We start from the raw sequence: 17,703 nt of genomic DNA, 5'->3' as shown, positions 1-17,703 counted from the left end.
TGGTCAGGCAATCTGGGAAAAGATTGCAGATGGAACCATAAGGAGAGAAGATGTTTTCTATACTGGGAAGGTAAGAAGAATGCATACATAGGATATATTTATGGGCTGTCCATGCTTGAGTATTAATGTGATGCAATAGGAACATAGGCCCAGATTCACAAAGGAGATACGACAGAGTATCTCAGATACGCCGTCGTATCTCTCAGAGTATCTATGCGACTGATTCATAGAATCAGTTACGTATAGATAGGCAGAAGATCCGACAGGTGTAATTGTTTTACACTGTCGGATCTTAGGATGCAATACCGCGGCCGCCGCTGGGGGAGTTTGCGTCGTAAACCAGCGTCGGGTATGCAAATTAGGAGTTGGGGGCGATCCACAACGTTTTTTCGTGTTCGCTACGTCGCTGCTAGTCTAGTTTCCCGTCGCAAATTTAGTCGTAGTTTTGGGTGCCCTAACTTTACACAGCACACGTATGTGCTGTATAAAGGAGGCCCCCAAACCCCAGAAACCCCCCCCCCCGCCCGCACGCAAAGCCTACAGGTACCACAGCATAGCGATACAGTTTACGTTCACCCACACGTTGTATAAATAAAAAATGTTTACAGTGCAAATACTGCTGTTGCATATAATGTGCCGCAGCAAACGCATGTATCTGAATTGCGAGTGTTCTGCATGGAATGCCAGGGGACAGATATGTCCTGGGGAGAGGGCTAGTGCTAGAGAGCGGGACGAGATAGATATGTGCTGGGTGCAGAGGCGGTCGGTGCTCAAATTTGTTTGGGGGGGGGCGCAAACTGATTCTAAAAAAGAAACATCAAATGCAGCCACGTGCACCATCGTATGCAGCCACCGTGCCCCATCGTATGCAGCCACCGTGCCCCATCGTATGCAGGCCACCGTGCCCCATCGTATGCAGCACACCGTGCCCATCGTATGCAGCCACAGCTGCCCCATCGTATGCAGCCACCGTGCCCAATCGTATGCAGCCACCGTGCCCATCGTACTGCAGCCACCGTGCCCCATCGTATGCAGCACCGTTGCCACCATCGTATGCAGCCACCGTGCCCCATCGTATGCAGCCACCGTGCCCCATCGTATGCAGCCACCGTGCCCCATCGTATGCAGCCACTGTGTCCATCATATACAACCTCTGTGCCCACATGTGCTTGGGGGGTCAGGTATGTGCTGGGGGGAGCTTTGTGAGAGAAAAGATACAGTACAAGGGGGATGGGTAGGATATGTGCTGGAGGGGTGTTTTGGGAAGGAAGAGAGGGGTTGTCAAATTTAAAATCTAATCCACACTTCTAGCATTCCCTCCCAGCACATGTCCTCCTAACCTACTGTAACCCCTCGATCACTCAAATGACATCTACCTTGTCCTCCTTTCCAGACAGACACTCTCCCCCCCCTCCCTCCTCCATCTACAGTAGTACAGAGCATAATAAAAACTTAGTGCAGACCTGATCAGAGCGTCCCATCTCCTCCTCCTCGTGTGTGTGTTTACAGAAGGGAGGAGGGGAGGAGCTTTGATACACTGACTGCTCTGCTCAATTAACCAGAGGGGGAGACTCGTCTCTGCCGGAAAAAAAAAAAAATGTTAAAGTAACAGACATCGCTGCCACCGTAAATTGCTGGGATTAAATATCCCGGCCTGCCACACACAGCCCAGTCCCGCCCCTGCTTCTCTCCCTCAAACGAAAGCCCCATTCCCGCAGTGGAACAAACAGGCACCTGCTTGGGGGCCCCTGGGGCCAGCTCGGGGCCCTAAGCAGTTGCCTCCTTTGCCTGTCTTGTTCCGACGGGCCTGAATAGGAAAGGGGTTGTCAAACAAAGGTTTATAGTGGCTTAGCAGTGCTCTGCAGGAAATGTACAAAAGCAACTTTTAAAAAATGTATTTGGTGGGGAGCAGCGATTTTTATAATGATTAAAGGGCTTCCAAACCAGCCACAGTATATTACTGCAGGCAGGTGGCACAGCCAGGCTAGATGATGTAAACACAGGGCTGGACTGGGACAAAAATTTGGCCCTGGACTTCATCCAGACTGGCCCACTTTGACAGGTCTCTCCCATGACGCCTGGACAACTGGACCACCCCCCCGGCCACCCAAGCCCCCTCTCCCCCTTTACTAGCCGTTCTACTTTATTAGAGTAGAACGCTGGTACTCTTTTATAGTCCAGTACCAGTGGTGAAGCTAGACATTATTTCACCCGGGGCAAGGAATCAGTTCGGTGGCCCCCCCCCTTATGGGACAAGATTAGGCAGAAGTGAGAAACTCCCAGGCCATAGCTGTTGAGTCTACTGTCTGTCCCCTCCCCCCCCATGCTCCTCTGTCATCTCCCCTGCTCCTCTGGTCCTCCCCTGCTTCTATGTTCCCCCCCAGGTGAGCGCTGCGCGGAGGGAGAGACAGAGGCGCGGAGGGGGGCAGCGGTCCGCTGTCACTGAAGCTGGCCCACTGAGCCATCGGCCCACCGGGAAACTCCCTGTAGTCCCAATGGCCAGTCCATCCCTGTGTAAACATAAAGAAAATTGAAGGCACGTGGCCTAGCGCATTATCCTCAGTAAAATATTTTTATTGTACAATTGAGTCCAATTGAAACTGTCACGCTAAGGCATAGGCTGATGCATTTCGAGGAGTTCCTTTTATGCCACGTACACACGATCGGTTTCATCCGATGAAAACGGACCGATGGATTTTTTTATCAGATATCCGATGAAGCTGACTCTCATCAGTCTTGCCTACACACCATCCGTTAAAAATCCGATCGTGTCCAACGCGGTGACGTAAAACACAACGACGTGCAGAGAAAAATGAAGTTCAATTTTCTATCGTTTTTTTAACCATCAGAAAATTTTAAAACCGGTTCTATTTTTTTTCACCGTTGGGGAAAAAAAAACGATGGGGGCCCACACACGATCGGTTCGTCCGATGAAAACGGTCCATCAGACCGATCGTGTGTACAGGGCATTATTCAGGGCCTACCAGAACAAGTTGAGCAGAACAAGCCCTTTGCCTTTGCGAGACAGTTTCAATAGGACTCCTATGGAGGAATCATATAATGTACTTTTATTCAAATCTCTACTTGTTAGTACAATACCTATTTCTGTGTACAATAAAAATCTTTTACTGAGGATAATGAGCTATTCTATTTTCTTTATGTTCCAATACTTTGGATCTCCCAGTCTGTGATAGGCAGCAAGGCGTGCATTATCCATTTAGAAGCACCATTATAGGAACTTTGGGGCAGATTCACAGAGCAAGTACGCCGGCGTATCTACTGATACGCCGGCGTACTTTCAAATTTTCCGCGTTGTATCTTTAGTTTGAATCCTCAAACCAAGATACGACTGCATCTTTGTACGCCTTCGGTTTGCAGATGCAATACTTCGGCGTCCGCTGGGTGGAGTTTGCATCGTTTTCCGCGTCGGGTATGCAAATGAGTTTTTTCCGACGATCCACGAACGTACGCGCGGTCGTCGCATTCTCTTACGTCGTCTGTAGTCGGCTTTTTCCGGCGTATAGTTAAAGCTGCTATTTTGTGGCGTATAGATAGACTTGCCATGTTAAAGTATGGCTGTCGTTCCCACGTCGAAATTTGAATTTTTTTTTTCGCGTAAGTCGTCCGTGAATAGGGATGGACGTAACTCATGTCTAAGTTAAAAAAATTACGTTGTTTAGCGCAATGCACGGAGGGAAATTTAGGAACGACGCATGCGCATTTCATTCGGCACGGGGACGCGCTTCATTTAAATGAAACCCGCCTAATTTCAAATACGCCGCCAGAAAAACACTACGCCGCCGTAACTTACGGCGCAAATTCTTTCTGGATTCGAATTTAAGCCAGGTAAGATATGGCGGTGTAGCGTATGTGAATCTGCCCCTTTCATTCATAACAAGGCCCACAGCACAGGAGATTTATTTGTGTTAGGCTGGATTAAGGATGAGCCGAACACCCCCCTGTTCGGTTCGCACCAGAACTTGCGAACACACCAAACGTTTGTGTGAACTTTAGAACCCTGTTAAAGTCTATGGGACTCGAACGTTTGAAATCTAATGTGCTAATTTTAAAGGCTAATATGCAATTTATTGTCCTAAAAAGGTTTTGGGGACCCGGGTCCTGCCCCAGAAAAAATGTATCAACGCAAAAAAAAGTTTTAAAAACGGACGTTTTTTCAGAGCAGTGAATTTAATAATGCTAAAAGTGAAACAATAAAAGTGTAATATTACTTTAAATTTCGTACCTATAGTGGGGGTGTAAAGTCAGCATGTGAAAAAGCGCATGTTTCCCGTACATAGAACTGTCCGTGCACAAAGTGTCATTTTCTGAACGAAAAAAATACATTTAAAACCGGCTTTGCGGCTCTAATGAATTGTCGGCTCTGGCAATTCAGAGATGATTCATTCATTAAAAAAAAAAGCGTGGGGGTCCCCCCGAATTCAATTACCAGGCCCTTCAGGTCTAGAATGGATTTAAATTTGAATTAAAAAAAAATGACGTTGGGTTCCCCCCAAATATCCATTCCAGACCCTTCAGGTCTGGTGTGGATTTTAAGGGGAACTCCACCCCAAATTAAAAAAAAAATGGCGCAGAGTTCCCCCAAAAATCCACACCAGACCCCTTATCCAAGCATGTTTACCTGGCCGCTCGCAGCAAAGAGGTGGGGACAGAGTGCAGCCCCCCCTCTCCTGAACTATACCAGGCCCTCAACATGGGGGAGGATGTCCCCATGTTGATGGGGACAAGGGCCTCATCCCCACAACCATCCCCACAACCCTTGCCCGGTGGTTGTGGGGGTCTGCAGGCGGGGGGCTTATCAGAATCTGTAAGACCCCTTTAACAAAGGGGACCCTCAGATCCTGCCCCCCCTATGTGAATTGGTAATGGGGTACATTGTACCCCTACCATTTCACGAAGGAAGTGTAAATAGTTGGAAAAAACGTAGAAAAAAGTCCTTTTTATTAATAAAAAAAAATAAAAAAAAATCCAGCGGTGGTAATCCACTCGGTCCCCGGCTTCCTGCTCCAACGTTGTCTGTATCCAGCGACGGGTGATCTCCTCTCCTGTCCGGAATCCAGAGCACAGCATCGGAGGCCGCCTCTCTCCGCCGGACACAGCCCAGTGGAATGACGCGGCTGGAGCTTTGACATTTCTTATATAGGGGAGGCGGGGCCACCCGTCATGTGACGCCGCACCCTCTGACGCATCCTCTGCTACGTCACTGGGGAAGCCCAGTCTTCCCCCTTGTGTCAGAGGGGGGCGGGGTCACGTGATGAGTGACCCCACCTCCCCTATATAAGAAATGTCAAGCTCCAGCCGCGTCATTCCGCTGGGCTGTGTCCGGCGGAGAGAGGCGGCCTCCGATGCTGTGCTCTGGAGCTTTGGATGCTGGATGATCTTCTCATCGCTGGACCGGAGAGGAGATCACCCGTCGCTGGATACAGACAATGTTGGAGCAGGAAGCCGGGACCGAGTGGATACCACCGCTGGATTTTTTTTTATTTTTTTTTTATTAATAAAGGACTTTTTTTCTACGGTGTGTGTGTGTGTGTGTGTGTGTGTGTTTTTTCCAACTATTTACACTTCCTTCATGAAATGGTAGGGGTACAATGTACCCCATTACCAATTCACATAGGGGGGGGCAGGATCTGGGGGTCCCCTTTGTTAAAGGGGTCTTCCATATTCTCATAAGCCCCCCGCCCGCAGACCCCCACAACCACCGGGCAAGGGTTGTGGGGATAAGGCCCTTGTCCCCATCAACATGGGGACATCCTTCCCATGTTGAGGGCATGTGCCCCGGTACGGTTCAGGAGAGGGGGGGCCGCACTCTGTCCCCCCCTTTTCTGCGGCCGGCCAGGTTAACGTGCTCAGATAAGGGTTCTGGTGTGGATTTTTGGGGGAACTCCACGCCATTTTTTTTTAAATTTGGGGTGGAGTTCCCCTTAAAATCCCCACCAGACCTGAAGGGTCTGGGATGGATATTTTTTTTAATTGACGGCTGGGTTCCCCTTAATATCCATTCCAGACCTTAAGGGCCTGGTAATTGAATTTGGGGGGACCCCCACGCTTTTTTTTTTATTTTTTTATTAATTCTCTCTGAATTGCCAGAGCCGACAATTCATTAGAGCCGCAAGTCCGGTTTTAAATGCCTTTTTTTTTCTTCAGAAATTACACTTTGTGCAGGGATAGTTCTATGTACGGGAAACTGCGCTTTTTCACATGCTGACATTACACCCCCCCATAGGTACGAAATTTAAAGTAATATACACTTTTATTGTTTCACTTTTAGCATTATTAAAATCACTGCTCCTGAAAAACAGCCGTTTTTAAACCTTTTTTTAGCATTGATACATGTTTCCTGGGGCAGGACCCGGGTCCCCAAACACTTTTTAGGACAATAACTTGCATATTGGCCTTTAAAATTAACACTTTAGGTTTCACAGGGTGTTTCTGTGGCTTTTCGAATCTGCCGCGAACATCCCAAATTGTTTGTTGTTCGCCAAACAGGCAATGTCTGAGTCGAACATGAGTTTGACTCGAACTCGAAGCTCACCCCAGGCTGGATGCCTGTTTATATTTATATATTTATACATACATACATACATACATACATACATACATACATACATACATACATACATACATACATACATACATACATACATGTTTTAGCCTTGTGGTGCACGGCCTAACACAATAGACTGCACACACCTATGATCCCTCTAGATGCTTATTGAGCTACTTTGAGGATTCCGACCTTCTTATACTAAAGACTGTACTCCAGTACACTTGTCTACACTTATTACACAAGTACCTGAATTTTACTTAAAACCAACTTCCTGCAGTCTCTATACAGCAGAGCTCAGGCTGGGAGAAGGAAGGGCAGCACAAGGAGCCAATCAGTTTTGTGTGCTGTCAAGGAGCATGCTGATAGTAGGAGATAGAAGATTGATGAGTGATGATTTTATCAGTGTGCTGCCCATTTTTTACTATCCTATCACAGGCCGGGGAAGGAAAATGACAGCCTGGGAATAATTTGATAAAAAGGCTCAGTACTTTGGATTCCTTGTTTAATAAACAGAAGCATTGCATGCCAAGTACCATGGTGCCCCCATATACACATGGTTGGTCATGTGACCTCATTTCACATAATCACTGGCTCTGCACCTAGGGAAAGTGTCACTGCCCTGTAACTTCCTTGCAAAGCTTTGCAAGGGGTGGATGGGCACAATAAGTTCATAAAGATGCTGAATGCAAGATACATTCTCAAAACTTCCTCCTGACCACCAATCAGAGGGAATACACTCTAAAAAGGGGGTCCATTTCAAAATTGTAAGTTCTTCTAACTAGGGATGTCCCGATACCGATACTAGTATCGGTACTGATACCGAGCATTTCCTGAGTACTTGTACTCAGCTGGAATGCTCAGATGCTTCACCCGATACCTGGACAGTCAGGTATCGGGTGGTGGGGGGAGTTACAAGTCTTCTCCATGCCGCTCTCCCCCCTTGCTGTCTTCTCCCTCTCATTGCCGCTCATCCCCCCGTGCGTTCTTGTCCCCCTCTGTGCCGCTCTCCCCGTGCGTTCTTGTCCCCCTCCGTGCCACTCTCCCCCTGTGCGTTCTTGTCCCCCTCCGTGCCGCTCTCCCCCCGTGCGTTCTTGTGCCGCTCTCCCCCTGTGCGTTCTTGTCCCCCTCCGTGCCGCTCTCCCCCCGTGCGTTCTTGTCCCCCTCCGTGCCGCTCTCCCCCCGTGCGTTCTTGTCCCCCTCCGTGCCGCTCTCCCCCCCCGTGCGTTCTTGTGCCGCTCTCCCCCCGTGCGTTCTTGTCCCCCTCCGTGCCGCTCTCCCCCCGTGCGTTCTTGTCCCCCTCCGTGCCGCTCTCCCCCCGTGCGTTCTTGTGCCGCTCTCCCCCCGTGCGTTCTTGTCCCCCTCTGTGCCGCTCTCCCCCCCCGTGCGTTCTTGTCCCCCTCTGTGCCGCTCTCCCCCCGTGTGTTCTTGTCCCCCCTCTGTGCCGCTCTTCCCCCGTGTGTTCTTGTCCCCCTCCGTGCCGCTCTTCCCCTGTGCGTTCTTGTCCCCCTCCGTGCCCCTTCCCCTTGTGCGTTCTTGTCCCCCTCCGTGCCGCTCTCCCCCCGTGCGTTCTTGTCCCCTCCGTGCCGCTCTCCCCCGTGCGTTCTTGTGCCGCTCTCCCCCCCGTGCGTTCTTGTCCCCCTCTGTGCCGCTCTCCCCCCGTGCGTTCTTGTCCCCCTCTGTGCCGCTCTCCCCCCGTGCGTTCTGTCCCCCTCTGTGCCGCTCTCCCCCGTGTGTTCTTGTCCCCCTCTGTGCCGCTCTTCCCCCGTGTGTTCTTGTCCCCCTCCGTGCCGCTCTTCCCCTGTGCGTTCTTGTCCCCCTCCGTGCCCCTTCCCTTGTGCGTTCTTGTCCCCCTCCGTGCCGCTCTCCCCCCGTGCGTTCTTGTCCCCCTCCGTGCCGCTCTCCCCCCGTGCGTTCTTGTGCCGCTCTCCCCCCGTGCGTTCTTGTCCCCCTCTGTGCCGCTCTCCCCCCGTGCGTTCTTGTCCCCCTCTGTGCCGCTCTCCCCCCGTGTGTTCTTGTCCCCCTCTGTGCCGCTCTTCCCGTGTGTTCTTGTCCCCCTCCGTGCCGCTCTTCCCCTGTGCGTTCTTGTCCCCCTCCGTGCCCCTTCCCCTTGTGCGTTCTTGTCCCCCTCCGTGCCGCTCTCCCCCTCAATTTGTCAGGATTGAGAGCGGAGTTAGGAGCTGCTAAACCCGGCTCCTACCTTTTCCGAATGGACAGTGTCAGTGTCCATTCACATGACTGTGCATCGTAACCTGTGTTTACAATGCTTCAGTTTATGAATGGAGAGAAGCTTCTCTTTATTCATTTCAGTTGAGGCTGCAGAGAAAGGGACTAGGAATCTGTGTCCTTAGTCCCTTTCTCTGTCTTAAAGTGGAGATCTCAGAGATCTGTTAAGACCCCTAATATCTCACCAAAGCCCCCCCAACAGGGCTGTAAAAAAATGTAAAAAAAAAAAAACATTTGTGTAAAAAAAAAAAAAAACACCACTGTCACATGACATTAAAAAAAGTATCGGTATTCGGTATCGGCGAGTACTTGAAAAAAAGTATCGGTACTCGTACTTGGTCTCAAAAAAGTGGTATCGGGACAACCCTAGTTCTAACCCTTCCTACCCCAACTAAAAAAAATCATTTTTTTTTGTCTGAAGTTCCAATTGAATCATGTTATTTTGTATACATCTTGAGGACAATTATGATTTTTATCCTAACAGCTCTGGAGTACATTTCATACCCCAGAACTTGTCCAGCCTGCTCTAGAGAGGTCACTAAAGCAACTTCAGCTGGATTACATGGACCTGTTTATTATCCACATGCCTCTGGAGATGAAGGTAAGTTCTCTAAAGCTTCATGTGTTAGGCGGACCATCGAGTGATAGGATACGCTAAATGCATTTAACATCCAGCGTGAGATCATTTCATGAAAACAAAATGAACTAACATTTTTGAGGATACGTAAGATATGTTTGTAAAAAGCATGTTCAATATTGTTTTTGATTCTAAAGTCTTGTTTAAAAAAACACATACAAACATGTTATACAGAGAAGCCCAGATCCTCCTCTTCTCGGGTTCCTCTTCCCTGATCCTGGCCCCTCCCTCCTGCCGAGTGCCCCCACAGAAAGTAGCTTGCTATGGGGCCACCCAAGCCGACTCACAGCTCCCTGTGTCCATTAAGACACCGAGCTGGGGCCCGGCCATGCCCCCTCTCTCTCCTGATTGACTGACTGTGACTTTGATTGACAGCAGCAGGAGCCAATGGCACCACTGCTGTGTCTCAGCCAATCTAGAGGGAGAGTGTCGGATGGCTGAGACACTGTGGAAATCATTGGACAGAGATGGGGCTCAGGTAAGTATTAGGGGGGCTGAGGGGGGCTTCTGCGGACAGAAGCCTTTTAACTTGGCGCATAGAATGCATTAGGATAAAAAGCCTTCTGACTTTACAACTCCCTTAAATCTCCAAATGTTTAATGTGATTTTAAAGCGGAGTTCCAACCACATTTTTTTAAATGTATGTCCTTTCATCCTGTGTTTTTATAATATAAATCCGGTCACTTATTATTTTACAATCCGCCGCCGATCCGCATAGATATTCAAAAAAGATAGTTTATAAAACTATGCCCACACCGTTGTCATTTTGCTTGTGGGCATTGTGAAGCCTACAGGCACTTACTTCCTGGAAGTCTTGGATGGGGAGTCTTGGACAGCGCACTGCATCCTGGGAAATGATGACACACATTTCCCAGGAGCATTAGAGGGAGATGTCAGGATCCTAGGTGGATTCAAAGGCAGATTTCGTGGGACTGCATAGCAACAGGCATTTCCAGATGAGTAAAAAACATTTTCTTGTTCTTTTTTTAGGTCTAATGAGCACAATAATGAGAAAAAAAAATTGGGATGGAAACTCCACTTTAAATTGTTACTAAACCCAGGAGCCTGCATTCATGATATCTGGACTCCCACAGTACACAAAACATGGAAAATGCAATTATTTTAGTAAAACTGCTGAATAAATTTTCTCATCAGCAGTATATAGCAGTCTTGTTACTTATATCAGTGTCTGGCTAAAGCTTGTAGGATGAGTTTTCACTCTTCTCTGACTGTCTAATAAGGCTGCAGGACCCCTATCCCTCTGCCTGGACAGTGCTGATTGGCCCTGTGCTGATCACATACACCAAGAGTAAAAAAAACTCCCTAGCAATATACACCAAACAGAGCATGTGCATAGTGATTACAAAGGCTCTGTACTATCAGATGATAGATTGGGGACAGTGGAAGAAAGAGAGGATAAGAGAAGACAGGATCAAACGGCCTTTTTACACAACAGAGGATTAACCCCTTAGCTTCCACAGTGAGTATAAAAAGCATCCTTTACTGCATATTCAGGCTGATTTTACTTTTGTGAGTTTAGGTAACATGTTTCTTATGGTAATAAAAATATCTTATTTATACAACTACATCTGTTTGTATTTTCCCTGGGTTTTTGTCTCGATTTACATTTACTGTTTCTGTCTGTGTTTTATCTCTTGTAGCCAGGTAATGATCCTTTCCCTGTAGATGAAAATGGACAAATCATTTTCCACAATACAGATTTACGAGATACATGGGAGGTACATTTTAGATGACAATGTATATGTATGTAATACTGTAATTGACACAATGGCTAGTAGACATGTGCACAGCAAAAATTTTCATTTATTTTGGTTTCGTTTCTGTTCGTTTATCGTGATTGGTAACGAGTCGTAATTTCGTAAGACGTTAGTTATCGTATTCGTACTCTTTAGTATTTTCGTAACACTCTTTTTTCCGTTTCCGTTTTTTTTCTGTTAGGTTTTTTTTTCGTTGAATCGAGATTCGTATTTTCGTTATATTTTGTATTCTGCCGCATTCGTATTTTTAAAATGATTTTATTCGTTCCTTCGTTTTTACGTTAGTTTAATTTTCGTTTTGCTATTCGTATTTACATTATATTTTCCATCATGCCGCATTCGTATATTCGTAAAATTTTCGTTGCTTTATGATCATTCGTATTTTCAAGTCTAATTTCCTTTGATTGTAAAAACGTACTTTTGTAGATTTTTATTGCGTTCGTAATTCTGTTAGAATACATTTTACGTTTATTCGACACACTACTCGTCGTAATTTTGTAATTCGTACTTTACTGTGATTGACTTGACTGTCTTAGTTACACCCTGTCTAGAATGAAGTCTGACGTAGAAGAAAACTAAAATATGTCAGATATTACAAATACAAATCTAGAAATGAGATGCACTGCAGTCTAACACAGAAAAAGACACAAGGAGCCAGGAGGTAATGAGAAAGAAGCTCATTGGGGGAAGGAACAAACCTCTTCAGAGGAAAGGGACAGCGCTCAGTGGCTATTGGTCAATGTCCAGAAATATTTCAGTACTAACGAAAGCTAATTTACATTATTTTGTATTTTCGTTGTTTTCATTTCAGTTTTCCGAAGATTCATAATTTATTTTTCGTTAGTTTTGATTTTCGTTTTTTATTCTTTGTTCGGCATTTCGTTGTTTCTTTTCGGTCTTCGAATATTAGTAAGTTTGCATTTTCCTTCATTTTTCGTAATTATTTTTTTTGGGTTCGGTATTTTCGTTGCTTCTATGTTTTCGTTTCTTTCTTCTTTCGTATCTTCGTTGTTTTTCATATTCGTTATTTTGAAAATATCGTTATTAATTGCGCTAAACCGTTCGTTCATTCGTATGTTACGGAATCAACTAAAATAACGAAAATTGATTGGAAAACGTATTCGTAACTTAAAAAATTGCACATGCCTAATGGCTAGAATACTGCCCTTCTTCTTTTCCTCATCTTCTCCTCCTGTTCTGATCTCCCAGCTCCTCATCCCTTTCTTCTCTATTTCTCTCTTCCTCTATCCTTTTTTTATATTTTAGCCTCTTCCTCTTCCACCTTTCCTATCATCTTTCCTCCCCTCCCCTCTTCTTTCTCTCAACGTTTGCTTTCCTCTTCCCAATCTTTCCTTTCCTCTCCAGCTGTGGGTGGGGACACTCGCCCTGCATGCGGGGGTACATTTTGCCACGTGCACACTTACTAATGCTGGGATCAGGTCGGGACCACCTTCACGTGGAAGTGAAACATTAGAGTGGTACCCCGACTTAGATAAAAGCTGTACACTGTGTGCAGTAGTTGATTACACAGCGTCCTATTAAAATGCAGTCCCGTGTCACTACATATTTTACTTGTTGATGCTGCATTTAGTAGGGACACTGCTGAGCCCGTGCCCACCCAGCCATCAGAAATTTTGGGGCCCCTTACACAGCTTTAGACATGGGCCCTCTGCCGCGAATTGAGAACCAAGGGGGTACTGCTGCCGTGAATTGAGAACCGGGGGGTGGTCGCGAATTGAGAAGGGGGGGAGCCAGGCCCCTTACAGGTGTAATGCCGGTAACCCCCTGATGGCGGCCCTGCCCACTCCACCAGTCCAGTGTACCTCCCAGCCACCTCACTCCCAGTGACAGAATAGGGCAACCACATGCAAGTAGTGTGGACCTCATATGTGCACTTAATTAACTCCTTCCGCTCTCCCGTACAATGCAACTAAGCTGTGGGTTTTTGTAATGTGGGTTCAGTCCAAATACTTTAGGAAACCAACCGCTGGGGAGGAAATCAGATCACTGACCCTCTCACTACTGGTTGACCCTCTGCCAAGCCAGGTAGCACGCTTCATGACCGGTTGCTTTGCACCTTTCACTAGTGCTGGTTACCCATAGTAACTGCATTCCTCCTCCACTTGCTGAGTTGACCCTTTTGTAGTGGCTTTGTTTCATACCCCACATGTGCTTTACTGACCCTGTTCTTTCACATGCAAGAGACCATCATTCACCCCTTTGGAATGACTTCAGACCAGGCCTGAAACAGTTTGATAACTTTACAGCAACTTTTCATGGCAAAACAGACAACAGGCATAAACTAATTAATGGTGGTGGCTGCCCAGGCATACCTTTGCAGTTACTAATCAACAGCTGGTGATCTCCAATGACTGGTAGTTTCCAGCCGAACACCAGCATCTTGTGCTGATTATGTGCTGATTCCTGGGCTCCATGTACTGGTGTGTTCTCTCATTCTCAAGCTCCCGCAGCCACCTCGAGGACCCACTGAATTTATATTTATGTATGACACAGGATGGAAGGCTGGCCCAAGAAAAAACGCCTGGGAAATGAGGTACTGAAAATTAACCCTTTCCCCGCCTGGGCGAGCCAACTACCTTTCTAGTGCAGTGCACTGTAGGCAACCTTTCATCTACCCACCCCATTGCTCTCCTTTTCTCTCCTGTCATTTCCCCTTGTTTCCTCCATTCTCCTAGATCTTTTCCTTTCTTTACTTTTCCTCTCCTCTATCCTCCTGTTCTCTCTTCGCCTTCCCTCCCCCCTCTCTTTTCCTCTCCTCTATCCTCCCTTCTTTTCTTTCCTCTCCTCGTTTCTGCTATGCCACCACTCCTTTCTCCACTTTATATTTTTCTAGGCTATGGAGAAATGTGTGGATGCAGGTCTAGTGAGGTCTATCGGAGTCTCCAATTTTAACCGAAGACAGCTTGAACTGATTCTTAACAAAGCAGGACTCAAGTACAAGCCAGTGTGTAACCAGGTATCATGTCTTAAATTCAAACTGAACATTTCTTTTAAAAATATATCCAAAACAAAAAGGTATGCAAAGTCCTACAGTTCATTTTCTTTAGAAAGTAGTCACAGCCTGAGTAGAAAAGCCTGTCCACTGCCAGTATGGTGCAGAGAAGGACCCTTGCTCTGTTTGAAGTGGCCTTTTTGCAAAAGTCTGACACGCCCTTGCTGAGTCCGAGCTAGATGTCTCCAATCAGCAATGCTGGAGACTAGGGTTGTCCCGATACCACTTTTTTAGGACCGAGTACAAGTACCGATACTTTTTTTCAAGTACTCGCCGATACCGAATACCGATACTTTTTTTTAAATGTGTCCCCAAATGCAGCCATGTCCCCCCACAAATCCAGCCATGTCCCCCCACAAATCCAGCCATGTCCCCCCACAAATCCAGCCATGTCCCCCCACAAATCCAGCCATGTCCCCCCGTATCCAGCCATGTCCCCCCGTATCCAGCCATGTCCCCCCGTATCCAGCCATGTCCCCCCGTATCCAGCCATGTCCCCCCGTATCCAGCCATGTCCCCCGTATCCAGCAATGTCCCCCGTATCCAGCAATGTCTCCCCATATGCAGCCATGTCCTGTCCCCCTTACCTGCATAGCGCCGCATCCCCGCTGCCGCCGGCTGCTTAATACGGGCGGGGAACATCGCAGCTTTGAATAGCTGTAATGATTGGCGCTGCGTATACACTCCCCCTTGCTCGGGATTGGACAGTTCACCCGAGCAAGGGGGAGTGTATACGCGGCGGGGCGGGAAAGACTACAGCTATTCAAATGAATGCTGTAATGTTCCCCGCCCGTATTAACCAAGCGGGGATGCGGGGGGGGGGGGGGGGGGAGTATTCTATTTCAGTATCTGGGGTATTTGCGGGAGTACGAGTACTCCCGCAAATACTCGGAATCGTTCCCGATACCGATACTAGTATCTGTATCGGGACAACCCTACTGGAGACATTTCCTTATCGGTTTCAGAGTATGTGCATAATTAATAATATTCTATATTTTGTGCAGGGCAATGATCCTGAACAACCTCCTTTAAGCTGCACCGTGCCCTGTTCTTTACTGTCAATGCTAGCTGTGGGTTTAGATACGTGGTAGTATTGACAGACACACGCACAACCTTCTAAAGTAGTAATGGCAGGACACCATGGAACAGCAAGACGTGCCTGCAGTCCAGTCATCTGACTGCTACTGTCCTGTCACCAGCTTAAGAAAAATTGCAGGTAGAAGCGTAGAAAAATGTAGTATTTGAAATCCAAACTTGCAGTATTTTCCTTCCCCATAAGAATATTTATTTACTTACACTGCGTCTCTGAATTTGATCGGGAAATGCCAATCCAGGAAGTGTTGCATATCTAAAGCTCAGCACACACATTATAATCTGATTGTTCAATCTCCTTTAGATCTACCAACAAGTATGTCGTGCCGGGCCTGCCTGCCTGGTGGGATACAGATTAATTGGAACGTTTAGGTATTTCTTCCTATTGCATAGATTTATTAAATCTAAAGGTGATTATACAAAGATTGTACAGTCAGATTTTAATATGTATGGTGAGCTATAGCCCTTTCCACCTCTAAGAGTGTTTAATTACTGTCTGTGCTGACCCAGCTACTCCAACTCACACTTCACCTACTTGGTGCCTACAAAACTTAAAGTAACGTATTTGCCGGCGTATAAGACGACCCCCTAATTTTCCAGCCAAAATGTTGGTTTTGGGATATACTCGCCATATAAGACTACCCCCTTCCTACTAGTCATGCCTTGCCTCACGGTGCCACCACTACATGCCAGACTTTGCCCCACTACATGCCCCATTACCTTATCCCAAGACATGCAGAATCGCGGCCGTACGATTTTTCAAAAGCCGCGCCTTCTACATCTTCTGTTCCGTGATAGGTGGAAACACTCAGCTTCCCAGGAGGCACTGTGTTCAGTGTTCGCCTATCATGGAGGCCCTCTCGTCCGAGGCGGACACTAAACACAGGACGAGAGGGCCTCCATGATAGGAGGACACTGAACACAGTGCCTTCTGGGAAGCTGAGTGTTTCCGCCTATCACGGAACAGAAGACGTAGGAGGCGCGGCTTTTGAAAAATCGTACGGCCGCGATTCTGGGATAAGGTAAGGTTAGATTACCGGCGTATAAGACGACCCCCGACTTTAAGAAGATTTTAAGGGGTTAGAAAGTCGTCTTATACGCCGGAAAATACGGTACCAGTTCTGAGTCTGTTGGGGCAGCTGACATCATATGCAAGATGGCAGCCCATAGCAGCAGTCTCAAGGCTTTCGGATGTCTACACAGGGAAGGATTTTACAGGTTAATAACATGACTAAAATACATTAAAAGCACATATAATCTTATAGGAAAATTGTTCTTGAAATTAATGATCTGGTGACAGGTTCTCTTTAAATATAATTTCCTAGGAATACAGGGGTAATAAAATAATCCCTTTTGACATATTTGTAATTCTGAAATGAAAGGCAGAGTGGCCTTTTTCTAATTGAAATAATCTGGTGTCTCGACAGATTTGGCAAGCCGTTAGATTTTGTAATGGAAGTGGCGTTCCGTCGCCACCATCTTGGTACACCCCCGCACTCAGGGCCGATCCTAGGCAGGGTGGGCAGGGTGCTCCGCACCCAAGTGCTGCAGAGGTGAGGGCGCCGAAGCTCCAGAGTGCTCCCCTCCTTCTTGTCTGTGTCCAGAGGAGGAGCGCATGTAGCGGGTGCTGCGGTTCCCCATTCTGCTTGCTCTCTCCGCTGGCAACTGACAAGAGCGCATGCCTCCCGCTGTCCCCGGAATTCGTACGTTCCGGCACTAGGCTCCACTAATTATTCTGTCCGCTGCGCGTGGAGCAGTCTGTCTGCCCCGCCCCCTCTGCGTGTTTCGGCTCTTCTCCCATAGGCGGTGTGATGAGAGGCTTCAGGGTTGGCCGGAGCTGCTGCCAATCATCCAGTGCAGTCCCAGAAATGCTCTCCGAGTGCCACCCTCCTAGTAATGTCTGGGGGGCTCTTTCTAACAGAAGCCCTCTCTGTGTGCATTAGAGAGACCCCCCTCCAGGTCCCATTAGTGTACTAATTTTCTTTATTGTTAAAAGACCATGGGAGGATCCCAGGGTAATGAAGACTTCTTAGGCCTCGTACAGACAACACCCAACATGTCTGATGAAAACGCTCCGCTGGGATCATTTGGTCTGATGGCTGTACACACCATCAGACCAAATTGCGCGCGCACAGAATACGCGGTGACGACGTGACGGCGACGCGGCGACATGTGCGCTAACCCGGAAGTTCAATGCTTCGACGCGATGCGCGGGTTCTCGGGCCAGCGGACATGTCCGATGAGTCGTACTGACCATCGGACATGTCCGGCGGACAGGCTTCCAGCGGACATGTTTCTTAGCATGCTAAGAAACATTTGTCCGCTGGAAACCTGTCCGGTTGGCCGGAAAATTGTCCGGTCGGCCCTACACACGACCGAACATGTCTGCTGA

At 47.6% G+C, this 17,703-nt stretch overlaps 1 protein-coding gene across 1 annotated transcript in view; it reads left to right on the top strand.

The window, feature by feature from the left end:
- Window positions 1–17,703, top strand: part of LOC120921832 (aldo-keto reductase family 1 member C3-like) — a 41,775-nt gene that overhangs the window by 20,316 nt on the left and 3,756 nt on the right. Inside the window, 4 exon segments of the mRNA XM_040334321.1 lie at window positions 2–70; window positions 9,276–9,392; window positions 11,090–11,167; window positions 14,061–14,183. Coding sequence (XP_040190255.1) covers window positions 2–70; window positions 9,276–9,392; window positions 11,090–11,167; window positions 14,061–14,183 — 387 coding nt within the window.

This window comes from Rana temporaria, assembly GCF_905171775.1.
Source record: "Rana temporaria chromosome 4 unlocalized genomic scaffold, aRanTem1.1 chr4y, whole genome shotgun sequence".
Taxonomy (NCBI): Eukaryota; Metazoa; Chordata; class Amphibia; order Anura; family Ranidae; genus Rana; species Rana temporaria.
Note: the sequence above shows the minus strand (reverse complement) of the source record. Positions and strands in the feature narration are given on the sequence as shown.